Source organism: Lycorma delicatula, chromosome 5 (genome assembly GCF_047948215.1).
Source record: "Lycorma delicatula isolate Av1 chromosome 5, ASM4794821v1, whole genome shotgun sequence".
NCBI classification, from domain to species: domain Eukaryota; kingdom Metazoa; phylum Arthropoda; class Insecta; order Hemiptera; family Fulgoridae; genus Lycorma; species Lycorma delicatula.
This window is the reverse complement of record NC_134459.1, coordinates 108,744,544-108,765,031: the sequence shown is the minus strand read 5'-3', so window position 1 is coordinate 108,765,031 and position 20,488 is coordinate 108,744,544. Positions and strand designations below refer to the sequence as shown.

Sequence of the window (20,488 nt, the reverse complement as noted above, 5' to 3'; positions counted from 1 at the left end):
TTTACGTAAGTAATGAATTATAGGTATGATGTGTGTAGATATAGAATGTTTTTAAGCTGGTTTTAATTAAAATTTTTGTATTATTTGCATTTCAGTATAAAATATTTCTCTGAAAAACGTATTTTACGTGGCATATTTATTTACTTAGATCTTTAAAAAATGGTTATAATTCATAAAAATAATAGATAATTGCCACTATGTAATTGTTAATCAAAGTTTGATTTTTTCTGTTAAAATTAGTTTTTATTTGTTTGTGAGTATGTATATAAATGTATACATTAAATCTGTCAACAAATGTTTGTTTATTTTAGGTCATTGATATAACATTTAAATTGCATTGGTTGGAGGTTGGCAAAGGCACATCTGAACCCATGTTAATTGCTGCTGTATCACAATGTGTTCAAAAGGTATGTCATTGTCTAATGAAAATTAATTATTTTGTTGTGTTCATTAGGAGGTAATTGTTATGAAACAGATTATTGTCTCATTAATTAAATTTTATTTTACTTCCTAGGCCTCAGATTACACCTGCATTTTTTAATTAGGCCTGCATTTTTTAACGGCTGAAAAATTATTTTTAGTTTGATAGCTGATTCTTAATGTATTTTTCGATGCTGAATCCAAATATGACTTCAGTTTTTCTCCATTAAGTAACAATTTTTCACAAAAAGACTTCAAAAATTATTTTTTTTTTTTTTTTTATATACAAACCAATTTAGAATTTATTTACAAGTGACGTGAAAAACAAAATTACTTCAAAATATCATTAAAAATAATGAAAACAGTAAAATACTATTTATGTTCTTACAAGTCCTTATAAAATTCTTTTCTTTCTGTTTCAATGCTACTTTTGATGCTTTTTATTATGTGATCTCACAGTGGATCATTCCTTTTAACATCCAACTATAGTAAGCTATCATGCTAACATTCCAATTCCCTTGGTATCTCCTCTCCATCTCTGATAACCTGGAAACTGACTACAAAGATACTTGAAACATGCTCTATCTTTTTTTAATGCCCTCACAAATTGCTTCGTTAACCCTTGTTTAATATGTAATGGGGAAGCAAAACCTTTCTTGGCTCTACTAAACTTTCTCTTTCAATTTTTTTCATACCACTTATAAGGTTTCTCGTGATAGCCATTTTTTTTTTTTATTGTAGTGCTGTTTTCTGTCATGTCTATCCTGTTGCACAAAAAGATGGATGTTTCATATAACTGCTTTGTTGTTCAACTAACAAAGAAAGTACCTTTAAATCGCCATAAATTAACTAACCTTGATCCTTATAATAAAGTTCTTTAAACTCAAAATTTTCATTACACTTTTTCAAATAAACAGAATGCCAAACTGGTAAAGAAGCGTACTTATTTTCATTGTGCAGAAGAACTACCTTAAAAGACTTCTTTTCAATGAATCAATGAACGCTTTCTGTTTCGAAACCTTTTAGTATGTGGAATTGTTACATCAGTCCAACTACTTCATTACAGTAAACTAATGCATGTTCTTGAAAAAAATATTGATTAGTCTTTTTCTCTGTTTCTAAACCACTAAAGAGTAGTAATAGGAGCTAACAAATCTTTTCCCTTCAACTTTGAGCCTAAAAGTTAAGTGGAGTCCTTAGGAAGTCCCTCACCAAATCATTTAATTTTGGATTGCTGTAACAGTTTTGATTCATCACTTCCAGAATCACAGTCATCATTTTCATCATCTAGTTCATTAGCACAGGCCTGTGAAACTATTTCTTTATCACATATAATCTGATTTATCTTTTGGTGAAGGAACAGGTATTTCTGATTCATGAAGTACAGAACATATTGCTGATCGAAGGTTTGAGTAAAAAATCCTTTCTATTTTTTTAAATTGAATTCCTGTATTGTACACGAACAAAAATTACAATCATCATATTATTGGTTGGTTCTTTCCAAAGCAGAAAAACTGTTTTTTTCTTTGCGACTGGCAAAGCTCTTCAACACACATTGAACAAACCTTATGAGGACCGCAGATTATCTTGGTCCCCTAATTTCACACCAAAGTATGTAGGATATACTTTTTTTTTATGAATTCTGTAATGTCTCTGTTGTTTTTGATAGTTTCCATAAATATAGCAAAACAGGTCAGGCATATTGATACAACTCTTGACGCTATTGGAATTTAATTTAATAAAAACTTGTAAAACATAAGTATAGTTAGTTACTTGGAAAATACAAGTACTTAAAAAAAGATATATGTATTAAAAAAGTATTATTAAAAACATTATAACATTATTATTATATTGTTACAAATGCATGCCATTATTGTAATAAAAAAACTGAACTTAATTTTTTGTGTAGAATAGCAGATGGTGGTGGTGGGAGGCAGACACACAGTAACAAGAAAGTGATCAGACATGTAGTAACACAAAAGTGGCTGTACATACTGCTATGTTAGATTTATTACTGCTTTAACTTCTTTATAAAAAGTCCACTATATTTTTATTCAGAATATCAACTCATTTTTATATATATGAAAAATTATGATTGTTTATTTTAACAACAGTTTTACAAAATGATCTTTTATAATAAGCTGACATCTATAGAAAGAACAAAAACAAGTTATGAAAAACCTTACTTGATGAAATTTTTTAAATATTTTTCCCATTTTTAGTGCCAAAAAACTTGAAATCACAGATAGATTCTAGAAAATGTTACCATTGCAGACCTGTGATAAAAGTAACAAATTTGTCAGTGTACAATTTTTTGTAAGCATATTTCCTGTGATTTTTTAATTATTTCTTAAGCCTTTTAATACTTTTACATTAAAATATGGAAAACCATATTATAAAAACATTTTTTATTACAATCTTACCATTACCCAGATTGTAATATATATTTAAATTTTTTAATTTTTAATTAGTTGTTTTTTTTTAATACTTATGCGTGTACAGAGAGGAGACTAAAATTTCCCATAATGTAATTTGTATGATTGTTTCCTTGTGTTACATGTGTAACTATATTTTTTTCTGAAATTTATAATGTTATTGTTAATTGACAGGCCAGAAAATGATAAAACCTAGACCCCATACTGTTCTACAATTTTCATCAGGTTTTTTTTTTAGTACTTGCCCCTTTTTATATATTATTAGTTAATTTAATAATCTGTAGATTGTGGCTATTTACTTTTATACTTGATTTTTCTAATTTTAAAATCCCATGGTTTTTCTAGGGCCTACCATAATTAACCTAAATGTTCAGCTAATTAGTTTGATAACATTGCTGATTGTTAATAATAACAAATATAAAGAAATTTAAAGCAATTACTACACATAACATGATGCAAAAACATGGTAACAGAAATCTTTGGCTAAGATTTTAACCTAAATAAAAATTTACCAAACAAGTCAAGCAGTATAAGAAAATGGATATTTTTTAAATCTTAAATTGTCACATTAAAACTACATTAAAAAAAAAATACGGTCATCAGATGTATGATTGGTAAAAGTAATTTTTGACCAAGAGAGGTTATTAAAATATACAGTTCCACTGCAAGGGGATGAATAGGCCAAAGTAAGCATCCTTTTTCTGTGTGCAACTCATCTAATACCTATTTTTATTAAATGAGGAGATCATTATAACAAACATTTATTGATCGGCTAATTCTCTCATTTTTTTTCTTTTTGAAAGCTAATCTAATTTAAAAAAATATTAATTTCTAAACATATTGAAAGATGCTTAAAATATTTTAGAATTATTATCCAATACCATTAGCAAAAGTGCTGTGTAGTAGCTTTAAAAGTTTTTTTTCTGAAAGCACAGTTTTCATTTGTTCATTAAGTAAAACCTTTCTTAAAATTTATTTAAAAAACTTAACCATATCTCACCATTCTGAACAATGAGTTAATAGTTGATGGAATAAAGAATAATTGATTATTCTTTTATTAAATCTTCTATTCTAAATGAAATGAGATAATTACAGTTTACATTTATTTACTTTGTTATAAATATTTACTGTCCAAGCAACTTTTAATGTATAAGTTTTTCTGTACATGCAATTGTTGAATGTGATTTTTGTAGAAAAAAAACTTTTACATTTATTTATTGCTGGTTACTTATATCATCAGCTTATGTGGTTACTTATAAAGTAAGATGTAGAGTACAAACTAAATTAAAGAATGGATCCAGATAAACCGAGGATTATGTTTTGAAGCCGCACAGACCAAATTTTGTTTATCCATGGAGTATTGATCTTGATGATGTCATAAAAAAATACAATCATGCATGTAGGTAAACTATACAGAAGAATTGAGAGGAGAGTGGAGGAAGTGTTAGGAGAAGACCAATTAGGTTTCAGGAAAAGTATAGGGACAAGGGAAGCAATTTTAGGCCTCAGATTAATAGTAGAAGGAAGATTAAAGAAAAACAAACCAATATAATTGGCGTTTATAGACCTAGAAAAGGCATTCGATAACGTAGACTGGAATAAAATGTTCAGCATTTTAAAAAAGTTAGGGTTCAAATACAGAGATAGAAGAACAATTGCTAACATGTACAGCAACCAAACACCAACAGTAACAATTGAAGAACATAAGAAAGAAGCCGTAATAAGAAAGGGAGTCCGACAAGGATGTTTCCTATCTCCGTTACTTTTTAATCTTTACATGGATCTAGCAGTTAATGATGTTAAAGAACAATTTAGATTCGGAGTAACAGTACAAGGTGAAAAGATAAAGATGTTACGATTTGCTGATGATATATAGTAATTCTAGCCGAGAATAAAATGGATTTAGAAGAAACAATGAATGGCATAGATGAAGTCCTACGCAAGAACTATCACATGAAAATAAACAAGAACAAAACAAAAGTAATGAAATGTAGTAGAAATAACAAAGATGGACCACTGAATGTGAAAATAGGAGGAGAAAAGATTATGGAGGTAGAAGAAATTTGTTATTTGGGAAGTAGAATTACTAAAGATGGACGAAGCAGGAGCGATATAAAATGCCGAATAGCACAAGCGAAACGAGCCTTCAGTAAGAAATATAATTTGTTTACATCAAAAATTAATTTAAATGTCAGGAAAAGATTTTTGAAAGTGTATGTTTGGAGTGTCGCTTTATATGGAAGTGAAACTTGGACAATCGGAGTATCTGAGAAGAAAAGATTAGAAGCTTTTGAAATGTGGTGCTATAGGAGAATGTTAAAAATCAGATGGGTGGATAAAGTGACAAATGAAGAGGTATTGCGGCAAATAGATGAAGTAAGAAGCATTTGGAAATTAATATAGTTAAAAGAAGAGACAGACTTATAGGCCACATACTAAGGCATCCTGGAATAGTCGCTTTAATATTGGAAGGACAGATAGAAAGGAAAAATTGTATAGGCAGGCTACGTTTGGAATATGTAAAACAAATTGTTAGGGATGTATGATGTAGAGGGTATACTGAAATGAAACGACTAGCACTAGATAGGGAATCTTGGAGAGCTGCATCAAACCAGTCAAATGACTGAAGACAAAAAAAAGGTAAACTATCAAAAATCTTGTTCTTAATTTTGATCTTTTTCATTTTATATTTTTGTTATCATTTTTGTTTTATTAATGTATCAGATTTTTGAGATTGGTGGTACAGTGCTGCTAGAACCTATTATGTCTCTTGAAATTGTTTGTAATGAAGAGAGTCTCAGTGCCATTATGTCAGATCTGTCTTCTCGTAGAGCTGCTGTCGAAAACATTGGAATGAGAGGAAACAGTAAAGTTAGTTTCAAGTATGAATAAGTTTACTTAATATTTAAGTATGTTTTTTGAATAAGTAACTCTGACAGGGTGACAATTTAGTTGATTATTTTCTTTTTACACAGATTTATTCTAAAAATACTATTAAAAATTACATTTATGACTTCTTTTTAATTATTTTTCTTTAGATATACGACAAAAAAGTTACCACATTTCCCTTAGCATTGTCATTTTAACCTTCCCTGTGATAGCATTCACTTCTACATAATTTCAGAATAATGTTTAAGTATTTTGAAAAAAACCAAGGTTTATTTTTATTACAGTCTTTTATTATTCTCTAAGAAATTTATTATTTATAATAGCCTTTAAATACTGTGTAAAATAATCATGAAAAGTAGTTCAGTTTGTGCAGTGCATAAAATATTAAAGGAGAATTATCTTTGAAATAAAAGCTTATGCTATAGGTTCATCAGAAATGTATTTTTTTATGGATAACTTTTGTTATACTTATCCATATGGTTTTTTTTTTTTGATAAATTACTGGAGTTTTTTTTTTTTTTTTTTTAGTTTGTAGTTTCAGTTAATTTTTGCTTAGCAGACCAGTTTGCTATTAAAACATTAATAATTACCTGGTTGTAAACGCTTAAAATATAAGTCAACTTGTATTTAGAACAGAAATGCAAACTCCACCTAACATCAGTTTAGAAAATCAAATTATTCAGAATTATTGTAGAAAAGAAAATTGTTTGTGTACCCCATGCTAACTGTCTGACTTACTAACTGAACTTCCTCTTTAATAGGGAATGTGAAAAAAGCAAACTCTTGACGCATTTTATTTTCTTCAGAAAGTAAAAGAAGTATGATATTGTAACCTGGAGAACAGATCAGTGAGAAGTTTTCAAAATAGTGAGAAAATTTACAGATCGAAATTATATGGACAGCTGCAGAGATTCCTTAAAGACTTGAAATCCTCACTGTGATGGCACTTTAAATCTGTGAAGTTATATTCAATTCAGGCAGAATTAATTACTGATTGGCTCCCAGTTAAGCATAATTTTTAATTTGTTAAAATTGACATAAATTATATTATTGAATTATAATGTTGTTATTATTGTATTAAAATTTTAAAGTCTAATTTTTGTGTTTAATTATTTTCAGGTAGTTTCAGCTTTAGTACCTCTTTCTGAATTGCTTGGTTATTCTAAAGATCTAAGAATTATTACCTCTGGAACTGGATCATTTACAATGGAATTCTGTAAATATCAGCAAGTGAGTCAGTATCAGCTAGACAAGATTGTTCAACAGCTTGGTGGAATTTAAATTTTTTTGTATTTAACTATATAAATTATATGTGTATAAAATTTATAAACATAAATGAATTTCTGATGTGGTTATTCAATTCCCAATACCTTTACTTTGATTTGGACTTAGGAGCTCATCATACTACTAATATGTAATTTTTCTGCTATCAGAAATAAGCAAACATTTCAGAGATGACATTAATTCTGGAAACTGTATCTGTCAATGCTTTTTACAAATATGATTCGAATAAAAATGCAGCTTTTGAAAAATGTAAACTTGTTTATTTCTGTTTCAAGTAGTATTAAAACACAATGTTGTGGAATATTCTTTTTATTTTTAGTCACAATTGAACAGTTTTAAATGTAAAATTATTAACAAAAAACCAGTTATGAACACTTCAAAATAACAAGTATAATGTACACTTAGCTTTATGTAAAAGACTTTTCAATTCCATGGATTCATCATTTGCTCTCAATTTGCGCTATGTGTATATATATTAATTTGATATTACTTATGAATACAATTGAGCCTATTTACCAGATAATAGTACAAATTTATATGCTTAAAGTAATAGTAAGAATTTATTTTTTATATTTTCAAAATTCTGAAATTTTGGGTATGTTACCATAAAAATATGCTATGTAAAATGCATATTTCTTTTTATATTTGCAGAGCTATAATTTTCAGTTTGATTCTAAAAACAGAATTTTTATGTTTTACTTTTAATTTTTTATTATCTCATTTCTCACAGCATGGTATTACATTTACAAATACAATTAAATAATAATACAAGAGATTATATTTATTCAAGACTAATATATTTAATGTTATTTTATCTTTAAAATAATATAATACTAATAACTTATCTTTATCCGTAATAACTAATTCGGGTTAAAAAGATCCTCTATAAAATTCAGTAATTGGGCTTGCTGGTAGAGAACTTTACTTTTGCTGTCTCTTTAGGTAATTACTATCTCATTAGTGTGTTTAGTAGCCTCGGTTAGTTAAAAGTCTTTTTGAAAACATTTATTTTCCAAACAACTCAGAAAGATTTTATTAAAATTCATATTATATTTCATCTTGTCTTAGTATGTTATAGTAGGTATGAATGGAAATCTTTCTCGGAATTAATCCACCTTTTTAAAAATAAGTTTTTTACTACAGGCTAAAATGCATAAGAAAAATTCTATCTTTTCCTTATTTATCTATATTCTGTTGCTATATTCAACAGATCATATTCTTGCCATCGTGCATTTTGCTTAGACAAGAATACCATTGCTGTAATGTCATTTATAAACAATATGTTCTGATTCTGACAAATAGGTCTATTAATTCACTAATTGTATACCTCAATAATATTAAAAAAATTTTAAAAACTTGGTTTATACTTTTTAGTCATACTTTAATCAAATTATTATCATACACTGCATAAGTTTAATTAGTAGGTTAATTTGGATTTCAAAAGATAACATCATATATTGAAATTTCTAATATATTTATAAAATATCAAACAAATTTTCAATCAAACATTTACTATACAAAGTAACAAAATAGTGAAGTTTTTGCAAACTAAGGTTTTTATTTCATTTACTTCTTAATTAACTATCACAATTTTTGACAAACGTTTTTATGAGTTTTTATAAAAGATTTCTCATTCGATCAGTCTCTGATAATGCATCATTATTGCAAGTTTTTCTTCCTGTTAATTTGGAGTTGTCCAATTCTTCGATCCTAAGTCTATCAAGAGATCTAACTTAGCCAAGACTGACATACACTTGACCTTCAGCAAAGAGCTTTGGACCCAGATAAACAACTGTATAATCTACAGTGCTACCTTGCATTTTATGGGTGGTTGATGCTCATGATAAAATTAATGGCAGCATTCAGTGTTCACAGTTTCATAGCTGTACAGGGTAGGAAATTGAATGGGTTTTGTTTGTAGTACGTGAGAGCCACCTCTGCCAAATGATGAGCCACCTCTGTCTATGATGAGGGAGGAACGTGGAGACTCTGTCTCCACTGATGAGGGAGGAACATAATTAATTCCAAAAAGATCTTAGGAAAAACAACACTTTTACATAGTTTGAATGTGATTAATATTTTTTTTTATTTTGAAACAATAGATTTTGTCGTACTGATCAACAGAATATTAATTAAACTTATATATGGCTAGAATTATTTTATTTTATAATTTTTAAATTTCACTCCAACCGTTTTGTTTTGTTTTTTTTAATATTTTAAGTGGTATTAACTACTAAAAGTTAGTCATCCTTTTTTATAGACAGTTTCAATTATTACTGGCTTTTTTATTTTTTTTTGCTGTCTATGTGGAAAATTTTCAGTTTTGTTAGGTGTAGTTTTATAATGTTATATTGCTTAAATGAATTTGGAAATTGTATTTTTTATATATTTTTTTTTTGTCTTCAGTCATTTGACTGGTTTGATGCAGCTCTCCAAGATTCCCTATCTAGTGCTAGTCGTTTCATTTCAGTATACCCTCTACATCCTACATCCCTAACAATTTGTTTTACATATTCCAAACGTGGCCTGCCTACACAATTTTTTCCTTTTACCTGTCCTTCCAATATTAAAGCGACTATTCCAGGATGCCTTAGTATGTAGCCTATAAATCTGTCTCTTCTTTTAACTATATTTTTCCAAATGCTTCTTTCTTCATCTATTTGTCGCAATACCTCTTCATTTGTCACTTTATCCACCCATCTGATTTTTAACATTCTCCTATAGCACCACATTTCAAAAGCTTCTAATCTTTTCTTCTCAGATACTCCGATTGTTCAAGTTTCACTTCCATATAAAGCGACACTCCAAACATATACTTTCAAAAATCTTTTCCTGCCGTTTAAATTAATTTTTGATGTAAACAAATTATATTTCTTACTGAAGGCTCGTTTCGCTTGTGCTATTCTGCATTTTATATCGCTCCTGCTTCGTCCATGTTTAGTAATTTTACTTCCCAAATAACAAAATTCTTCTACCTCCATAATCTTTTCTCCTCCTATTTTCACATTCAGTGGTCCATCTTTGTTATTTCTACTACATTTCATTACTTTTGTTTTCTTCTTGTTTATTTTCATGCGATAGTTCTTGCGTAGGACTTCATCTATGCCATTCATTGTTTCTTCTAAATCCATTTTATTCTCAGCTAGAATTACTATATATCATCAGCAAATCGTAAAATCTTTATCTTTTCACCTTGTACTGTTACTCCGAATCTAAATTGTTCTTTAACATCATTAACTGCTAGATCCATGTAAAGATTAAAAAGTAACGGAGATAGGAAACATCCTTGTCGGACTCCCTTTCTTATTACGGCTTCTTTCTTATGTTCTTCAATTGTTACTGTTGGTGTTTGGTTGCTGTACATGTTAGCAATTGTTCTTCTATCTCTGTATTTGAACCCTAACTTTTTTAAAATGCTGAACATTTTATTCCAGTCTACGTTATCGAATGCCTTTTCTAGGTCTATAAACGCCAAGTATGTTGGTTTGTTTTTCTTTAATCTTCCTTCTACTATTAATCTGAGCCCTAAAATTGCTTCCCTTGTCCCTATACTTTTCCTGAAACCAAATTGGTCTTCTACTAACACTTCTTCCACTCTCCTCTCAATTCTTCTGTATAGAATTCTAGTTAAGATTTTTGATGCATAACTAGTTAAACTAATTGTTCTGTATTCTTCACATTTATCTGCCCCTGCTTTCTTTGGTATCATGACTATAACACTTTTTTTGAAGTCTGACGGAAATTCCCCTTTTTCATAAATATTACACCCCAGTTTGTATAATCTATCAATCGCTTCCTCACCTGTACTGCGCAGTAATTCTACAGGTATTCCGTCTATTCCAGGAGCCTTTCTGCCATTTAAATCTTTTAATGCTCTCTTAAATTCAGATCTCAGTACTGTTTCTCCCATTTCATCCTCCTCAACTTCCTCTTCTTCCTCTATAACACCATTTTCTAATTCATTTCCTCCGTATAACTCTTCAATATATTCCATCCATCTATCGACTTTACCTTTCGTATTATATATTGGTGTACCATTTTTGTCTAACACATTATTAGATTTTAATTTATGTACCCCAAAATTTTCCTTAACTTTCCTGTATGCTCCGTCTATTTTACCAATGTTCATTTCTCTTTCCACTTCTCAAAACACTTTTCTTTAATCCACTCTTCTTTCGCCAGTTTGCACTTCCTGTTTATAGCATTTCTTAATTGCCGATAGTTCCTTTTACTTTCTTCATCACTAGCATTCTTATATTTTCTACGTTCATCCGTCAGCTGCAATATATCGTCTGAAACCCAAGGTTTTCTACCAGTTCTCTTTATTCCGCCTAAGTTTGCTTCTGCTGATTTAAGAATTTCCTTTTTAACATTCTCCCATTCTTCTTCTACATTTTCTACCTTATCTTTTTTACTCAGACCTCTTGCGATCTCCTCCTCAAAAATCTTCTTTACCTCCTCTTCCTCAAGCCTCTCTAAATTCCTCCGATTCATCTGACACCTTTTCTTCAGGTTTTTAAACCCCAATCTACATTTCATTATCACCAAATTGCGGTCGCTCTCAATGTCTGCTCCAGGGTAAGTTTTGCAGTCAACGAGTTGATTTCTAAATCTTTGCTTAACCATGATATAATCTATCTGGTACCTTGCAGTATCACCTGGCTTTTTCCAAGTGTATATTCTTCTATTATGATTTTTAAATTGGGTGTTGGCAATTACTAAATTATACTTCGTGCAAAACTCTATAAGTCGGTCCCCTCTTTCATTCCTTTTGCCCAGCCCGTATTCACCCACTATATTTCCTTCCTTGCCTTTTCCAATGCTTGCATTCCAATCTCCAACTATTATTAAATTTTCATCTCCTTCTACGTGTTTAATTGCTTCATCAATCTCTTCGTATACACACAGTACCTCATCATCATCATGGGCGCTTGTAGGCATATAGACGTTAACAATCGTTGTCGGTTTAGGTTTTGATTTTATCCTTATTACAATGATTCTATCGCTATGCATTTTGAAATACTCTACTCTCTTCCCTATCTTCTTGTTCATTATGAAATTTTTTATTTAGAAACTTTTAATTTAATTTTTTTTAAATAAGTAAATAATCAATATATATATATATATATATATATATATATATATATATATATATGTATATATATATATATATATATATATGGTTGTTTTTATTTTAATAAGTTTAAGATGATTTTAAGTTAGATCTTTTTTAGTGATGAGCAGCATCAATAAAAAATTAATATATATATATATATATATATATATATATATATACTGAAATATAAATTCTTTTTTACTAGTGATCTCAAATATACCTGTTTAGAAGATGTTTTATTTAAAACAAATTATTTTATTTTTAATTGTGTTTTTGTATCTATTTATGTAGAAGTTCATACTTTTATTCTGTTTTGTGTAGTAAAAATTAGTGTATAAAGTTCTCAGAGATGCTGGGAGCTTGCTTAATTTTTTTAAAAAGTTATTCTGGTATTTTAATAAATAAAGCTGTTAATTTTTATTAAAAAATTTAATTTGTTATTTCTTTTAGAATCCAAGGTATAAAGTAAGACACTCTTGTATATACTGCTGGAGTAGCAAATCCGCAAAATTTCCCAAAAGAGGTGATGCCAATAATACTATACATACATCGTGGTTCCTTCAAACCAATTGTTAGTGGTCCTCCTGAATCTCCCTGTAATTATATCAGAACATTAATCAAAATTAATTGCCGTGAACAATATGGTTAGGTATTCTATAAATGTACTTATATAAAAGCTGTTTAAAGGTACTGAACTTCTATTGAGTTGTTCTACTTCCATCCGTTTCAGTTGAGTTAAAAATTTTTACTTTTATTTAAATTAAATAGCACGTTTAAGTTTCAATAAATGTAATTTGTCTACAGAAAATATTCTTCAATAGCAGACTTTTCCCCAGTTTTGGTGCAAGATATCATACTGATTATTAATTTTTTGTTAAAAATATGAGTGCCTGTTTTACTGATAGGCATATCAGACCTACTAATTGAGTTTTTGTTTGGTCTCTGGATTGGAATAAAGTATCTGAACAAGCCCATCCGTAAATTCTTTTCCAAAAAACACCAGCTTTACAGACTACTATTCTTCCATCCATTAGTTCTAAGACAGAGCTACCTCTGTAGCTTACTTAATTCCTGTGATACTTAGCCAGAGATGAAGGAATCATGAATAAGGAAAAGGGTTAGAGAAAAGAAATAATAATTTCTTAAATGACTTGTGAGGTTTGTAGATCATTTAATTTAGCTCATATTATCTCTTACCGGTTTTCCTCTGCCACTTAGTTATGTATGTGATTAATTTGCCTTGAATAAAAAAATAGGTTTTTGATAAAATACTGACAAAATTATTTACTTAATGGCAATTCAAATGCAAATATTTTATTCAAATAAATAAATAAACATGTAAAGTTTGTTAATGTAGAGAAATAAAAGAAATTGCTTCAGAAATTCCCTGAAATAATCTAAGACAAATATGGGAAAATCTTGATCATAGTACTATCACAAAATACAGAAATGTTATAAAAAGAAAAATTGTTTATATTTCATATTATCATATAAAACTGTATTTATGTGAAAATGGTAGTAATGCAAAAATGTGTAGATGATAAAAATAATAAAATCATTGTAGAATAAAATAAACGTCTTATTGAAAAATATACTTATTGAAGAAAAAATCATATATATGCATATGAGTATTAAAGTAGTTGGGGATGTAGAAAATTCAAGTACATTTAAGTATTATTTAATAACTACCAAACATTCTTTAGTATTACCTATCATCTAAAATTATTAAAGATGGCAACTAACCAATGCCAATTTAATTATGTTTTGAACAGTGATAATTCAGCAATCATTGTGAGAAAAACTACATAAATTTTAAATAGGCAAAATATTGGTTTTGGCACAGGTGGAATATTAATACAGGAACAACTGATTTGTTTGAGATTTTTCATTATTAAAATTTTTCGAAAATAATTTGAATATGAGTTGTAAGTGATAAATGAATTGCTAATCCCCAAATCATTCATATTTTATCAGCCTATCTCTTAAAGTTCAGTCTTACATTGTAGGAATGTGGCTTCACACTATGAGTTATATTGCTGAAATATGGTTATCTTAATCTCATATTGATATAGCTAAGCATTTTTAAGCTAACCTTTTTAAACTTCTCCCAAGTTAAAAATTCATTAGATGATGGAAGGGTTACATTATTTGAAAAAAGTGCAATAAAATATTTGTGTTTCATATTAATATTATATTCAAAATTACTGGAGTTACCTTTCTTTAGTAACTGGAGTTAAAGGTAAGGTCTTTCTATTAGTCTTTATTAAATATTTTCTTTCAGATTTGCCTGCAGAGTAAATAATAACTGACAATGATGTTTCTCTTTCAAGTAAAACAGAAAAAGAAATGAAAACAGCTGGTAATTCTCTTGTAGCTAATAGTCTATGGAAACAATTATATTAACAGTAGTGATTACAGATCTTCAAGTTTTTTTGTTAGCTGTTCGAGTAGTTTGAAGCAGATATCAAACATTTTTCTATGCTATTTTACACTGATAAACATAATTTTGTTTCCTAACATGCAATACATAATTTTAATTTTTTTTTGATGCTGAAAATGAATATAAATTCAGAATCCTTCTACACCCACCATTTTTTAAAAAATAAAAAATTTTAATTAAAGGATTTTTTCATTTTTCAACATATAGCATTTTAAGCTCCTATGTTGTATTTTGTTAGCTCATTTTTTATTGTTAACATAATTTATAAGTTATAAATAAACAATAATAGATAAAGAATTAAATCATATCACAGTCACATCATATGACATTATATCTAATACTGAAGAGTGAGCCTTCATGGACAAGATTAATCATGTCTGTGTAAGTCAAAACACGTAGCTGAAAACAGCTGTGTTATTTGTATTAAGCACTGGATTTAGGAATGAATTAATTTTGTTCAGTTTTATTGCTGTCACGTTTGTTAACAGTGCAGTGTCACAATGCCTCGAAATTGTGTAAATGATGTGCATGCCTTTTGTTATGTAGGTGGTGAGTTTACCGTAAAATCAAATAGAAAAAACATTATACCTTTAATTAAAAAAGCATATCATTTGTAATTTCAGTGTAAAATTGGTGATTAGGATAAGACATGGGCATAACATATAGTATGCAGTAATTGTTCTGTATTTAAGAGGATGGCTGAAAGGTACACGGAAGGCTTTGCTTGCCATTTGGTGTACCTATGGTTTGGCGTGAACCAAAGGTTCATGTAAATTGTTATTTTTGTTTAACAAATGATTCTGGAATTTCTAAAAAATCTAAACATACTGTAAAATATCCTTCATTGCAATCAGGCCTGTACCTCACAGTGAAATTATTCCAGTTCCTGAGCCACCTGTGAATGTGTGTTTTGAAAGTAGGGATGAAGAATCAGGCATACTGAAGAAGACAACAATGATTTTGATTTTGAATTATCTTCCAATAATCCACATCTTATATCACAAGGTGAATTAAATGACTTTGTTAGGGATTTAAGTTTATCAAAAAAAATCAAGCTGAATTGTTAGAATCAAGACTGCAAGGTTGAAATTTACTTCAAAAAAATACAAAAATTTTGGGCTTTCGAAACCGACAAAAAGAACTTTCTCAGTACTTTATTGATGAAAATAATTTGGTTTATTGCACAAATATTGCTCAAATATGCACTTAGGACAAGTTCATAGATTTGTCCAAGTATAATTTAAAAGTGGTTCTACTACACTACAGTAATAAATATCCTTCGATACCAATCACTTACAGTATTAATTTGAAAGAGACATATGATGTGATGAAAGACGTTCTCGAAAAAATAAATTATAAAAACATAGTTGGAACATATGTGATGATTTGAAAGGTATAGCTGTTTTGTTAGGCATGCAGTTAGGCTATACTAAGTTCATTTGTTTTCTTTGTGAATAGGACAGCTGAGCTAGGGATAAGCATTATGTTACCAAAGAGTGGAAGAAACGAGACAACTTACTCCAAATGGGAAAAATATTATTCATGATATTGTTACTCCCTCTCCATATCAAGCTAGGACTAATGAAACATTTTGTAAAAGCAATGAAGAAGGATAGTACAGATTTTTGTACATCAGGCAGAAATTTTCAAATGTAAGCAAAGGAAAAGTTAAAGAAGGAATATTTGTTGGTTCTCAAATAAGAGAGTTAAAGATGATGTATTTAACTCAATGTTAAATAATGTAGAAAGGCAGCTTGGGCTTCATTTAAAGATGTTTGCAAAACTTTTCTCGGCAAACAAAAATCCAACAATTACCATGATATTGTTTATCAACTTCTTACTTCATACAGAGCTATGGGATGTAATATGTCTTTGAAAATACATTTCCTACACTCATAACTGGATTTTTTGCCGGACAAACTCGAAGACGTAAGTGACGAACACGGTGAAGTTTCCACCAAGACATTTCGGTGATAGAAAGCCGCTATAAAGGGAAATGGAATACTAATGCTGGCTGATTACTGTTGGACATTAATTCAGGATGTGCTTGAGGCTATTTATAAAAGAAAAACAGCGAAATCTTTCTAATTCAGATATGGCTAAGCAAATTTATAAATTTTACAGAATTTAAGTATAATTTCCCTTAATTTTTTTGGAGCGTAATTTATTTAAAAGTAAAGGTGATAGAAATATTTACAGATCTGTAATGTACGCAAAAAGCAATTCAAGAAATTGTATCACACTTAGAGAAACATTAAAAAATTTTTTATGTCTATCAGTGTAATTAATTTATAAATGTTTAAAGTACAAGAATATCCTATTCCTTTTATAAGATGCACAGAAGTGTAGTGGAATGTAAAATTTAGTACTGTTGATACGTTTTCTATTTATATTGATAGTTTGACTACTATTACACCAGGGAACAAAAAACAATTTTTTTTTGTCTCTGGAAGAAAAATATGTGATTCTGATATTTTTTCTCCTGAATTTAAATATTATATTGGTTTTTCCCCATCATCCAAGGTTTTCAAGAGACAGGGATTTATATTTTCAAACATTTTAATCCTTTCTGCAGTCTTAACTACACAGTATTCAAACATTTGATTCACCTAGAAAGTAAGAAATGATGATTTTCTGATATTTTTTCTTTATGGTCCAACAATAATCTGGCAGCATATTAGGATTTCATTTGCCTTGATACCTCTTTTCCACAGCTGAAATCTCCTGATGAAAATGTTCTCGTGCTCATCGCTCACTATGCCAAGATTTTCCGAGAAGAAATCTAGGTGCAAGTGCAGGAAGTGTACTTTTAAGGCATGTTACAACTCAAATTTTTATAAGATGTTATAAGATTGTTGACATCATGGTAATTTTCCACCTTTTGATTTTCCAAAACACTCTAACATTTTTTAATGCTTGCCAAGCTGCTTTCTCCAGTGGATTCAATATTTCCTCAAACCTTTCATCATGCATTAGTGATCGTATTTGTGGATCCATACCTATTCCTTCTTTAATTTTTGCATCACTTATTATAGGAAACTTCTGTTTTAAGTACATGAAACCAGAAGTATGGCCTTGACAAAATTCTTCATTAATCTTAGTTTGATATGTATCTGAGTTAGATACACATTTTTAAGATTACACAATGGGTCATGTTTCACATTTTTGTGTTCAGGAATGAGTGATTCATGTTTAGGCCATTCTTTTATAATGAAATGGTTTTTTCTGTCCCTAGTATCCCATTCACACAAAAATCAATAGTACTTTGTGTAACCAAGCTGCAGACCAAGAATAACTGCAATTGCCTTCAAATCACCAGAAATATTTCATTCAATACTGCATATTGAGGGTTTTCTTTCACACTAGCAGAGTAAGCCACAGGTACTGATGGGAATTTATTGCCATTATGCAGAAGCACAGATTTTAAACTAACTTTAGAGGAATCAATGAACAAGCGCCATTCTCTTGGGTTACGTTCATTACAAAGAGAAGAAATGTCATTACAAAACACTAATCCATTTTCTTCAGAAAAATAGTCTTTAAATTCAGAATGACGATTACAATAAGTACATACCTTTTTATTCTTTTGAAGAAGATTCCATCCTTTTAGCTAGGAAGCAAGCATTTCAGACTGTTTTTTGGATAACTATAAATCTCGTAGGAGATCATTAAGATTTTCCTGAGTCAGTAAATGAGGCTCAGATGAACTGCTTTGTTCAAAAGTTGTATCAGCAGAATCTGTTTCTTTTTCTTCCTTACTTCCATCCAACTGTGAGCTTTTTTCATCTTATGTCACATTTTCTGGAGGCTTGGTATGGATAATTCTTAGCAGTGTGGAACTGGTCTCATTGCAGATTGCAAGTTAGAATACACTACTGTGTGTTTTGATTTTGACGTAATCCCTTTCATGTTTGTTAAGCAGAAGAATGATCTTTGGGTTTCCTCCAGATCATAAGGACAGCAAATGGCATGTGGCATATGCCATTTTTCCATGCAGTGAGAAGCCTAGAACATGATAAACAACAGGTATGTGGGACCCAGGCACTGGTTTGTTCCCTAACTTTACACCCAAAATAAACTTTAAACACATTTTTACTAATGGAGTACGGTTTCGCCTTTGGGACTTTAGCATCACTTCATCACATACATAGAAAAAATTGTTAGAATGATTTAAACAAACTCTAGGCATTTTGTAACTAATGACTACTTAAAAGAAATAAAGTTGTAAATATGTAATACACAATAATTCTGACACAAAGCACTCACAATGACATGTTTACTAATTCACTACTATCTCACAACTGGCATCGTTCTGATGAATGTGTGCTACACTAGATCACATTTGCACATGTCTATACACGTCTGAACCTGCACAACAGTAGCAATGCTACCCTTTGAGTTAGTTCAATTAGTTCCAACATATTTACAATGATCTAGTTGCTTTTACTTGACAATGAATGAAAAAACATTTTAAAATAATTTAAAAAATTAAAATAACCAAAAAACTGTGGGTGATGGAGAAATTCCGAATACATATTTGAAAACAGGATAAAAAACTGCATAAGCACACCTATTGGTACTTGTGAAATAAAAATCATGTTGAAAGTGTTATTTTAGACTACTAAGTTTGTCCTTTTCATAAAGATTTGTGGGTGCTCTAATCATACTTTGGTAATACTAGATGCTGATATAGAACTTAGATATTTTCTGTGCAGGATAAACTATTTTATAGAGGATATTGGATAGACCATTAGCCAAAAGGAAAACAGTTTGTATTTATGAGCTTTCTGATGTCACAGAAGATGAAAAATCCCTTAAAAGATTGAGAAACTAAACAGATCGATAACCATTTCAGTTTGGGATTATGATGATGATTGCTACAGAAGGAAGAAAATTGAAATTCATTTTTAAAATCATTTCAAATTTGTATAATTTTAAGGAACATGTGTAGCAGTGGTTTTTCAGTGGGTACGGGGTAATAGTAGTAAATTTCACACTATACCTCACATGTATCTTTTCCTCCTTCTGGAGCACCAGCACATATCATTGAACTGTGTATTCCTTGTGGAAGTGCTCTTTTACTTTCATTTCTATATGCGTCTAAACAATCTTCTTTTGGTGTTATTTCAAGTGTAACTTTCAGGAGTACATCATTATTATTAGAATTATCTGAAAGATAAATGATATGCCTTTATACATTTTTATCAGTAAAATTATCCAAGTATCAAAATATTTGAAATTAACACTTACTACGACCAAACAAATATATAATAGCTAAACTTTACTTAAATCTGCATTACCCACTTTATTTATTTTTTAATTTAGTCTATATTTTTGTACACTTTTTTCTTCTCATTCTGAAAATTTAAGATTCCCCGAATGATAACAGTTTCTTAAAAAAAAATCATCCAACTTGCTGGATTGCTGTTGCATTGTCATTTAGTTCACATTATATTTCATCCTTCTGATAATCAAAGAGGTGCCAAATTATTGTAATGGTTATATGGGAAAGAACTTTCAATTGAATTTCTCAGATTGATCCATAGGAGATGCATTATAATGATGCACTTATATTAGATTACAGAAACTCAGTGGCATCTATCTATTTCCCAGATGTTTTTTTTTTTTTGTTTTTTTTTTAGCAAATGCAGATGCTGTCATTCTGAAACCTGATATGAAACCAACTTTTATTCTCTATAATATTGCCTTTGCAGAAAATAGAAAATATTCCCTCTGCACGCCAATGTTTTACAAGTATCTGTGATGAGATGTTTTTTATTTATTAATTCTTTGTACCAATTAAAGGAAGTATTGTGAATGCGAAAAATTTCAGATTTCATTGGAAATATCCATTTTGACTAGTTTCAACATGATATCTGTACTTACACATGTACATATCTCGTA

General features: G+C 29.5%; 2 protein-coding genes across 4 annotated transcripts in view; one reads left to right on the top strand and one right to left on the bottom strand.

Moving 5' to 3' along the window:
* The window catches only part of mRRF2 (mitochondrial ribosome recycling factor 2), a 49,398-nt gene extending 42,141 nt beyond the window's left edge, over positions 1-7,257 (top strand). Inside the window, exons 12-14 of one of the 3 annotated variants that reach the window (XM_075366846.1) lie at positions 312-407; positions 5,580-5,726; positions 6,864-7,257. In XM_075366846.1, coding sequence (XP_075222961.1) covers positions 312-407; positions 5,580-5,726; positions 6,864-7,025 — 405 coding nt within the window. In that variant the 3' untranslated portion in view covers positions 7,026-7,257. Of the gene's footprint in view, positions 1-311; positions 408-5,579; positions 5,738-6,863 lie in introns of all 3 variants that reach the window. The other 2 variants (XM_075366845.1, XM_075366847.1) reach the window with 2 other exon arrangements.
* A 5,316-nt stretch (positions 7,258-12,573) lies between these two features.
* The window catches only part of LOC142325723 (serine protease snk-like), a 31,829-nt gene continuing 23,914 nt past the window's right edge, over positions 12,574-20,488 (bottom strand). The window contains exons 4-5 of the mRNA XM_075367755.1: positions 19,587-19,753; positions 12,574-12,738 (exon numbers count right to left, since the gene is read on the bottom strand). Coding sequence (XP_075223870.1) covers positions 12,574-12,738; positions 19,587-19,753 — 332 coding nt within the window. The remainder of the gene's footprint in view (positions 12,739-19,586; positions 19,754-20,488) is intronic.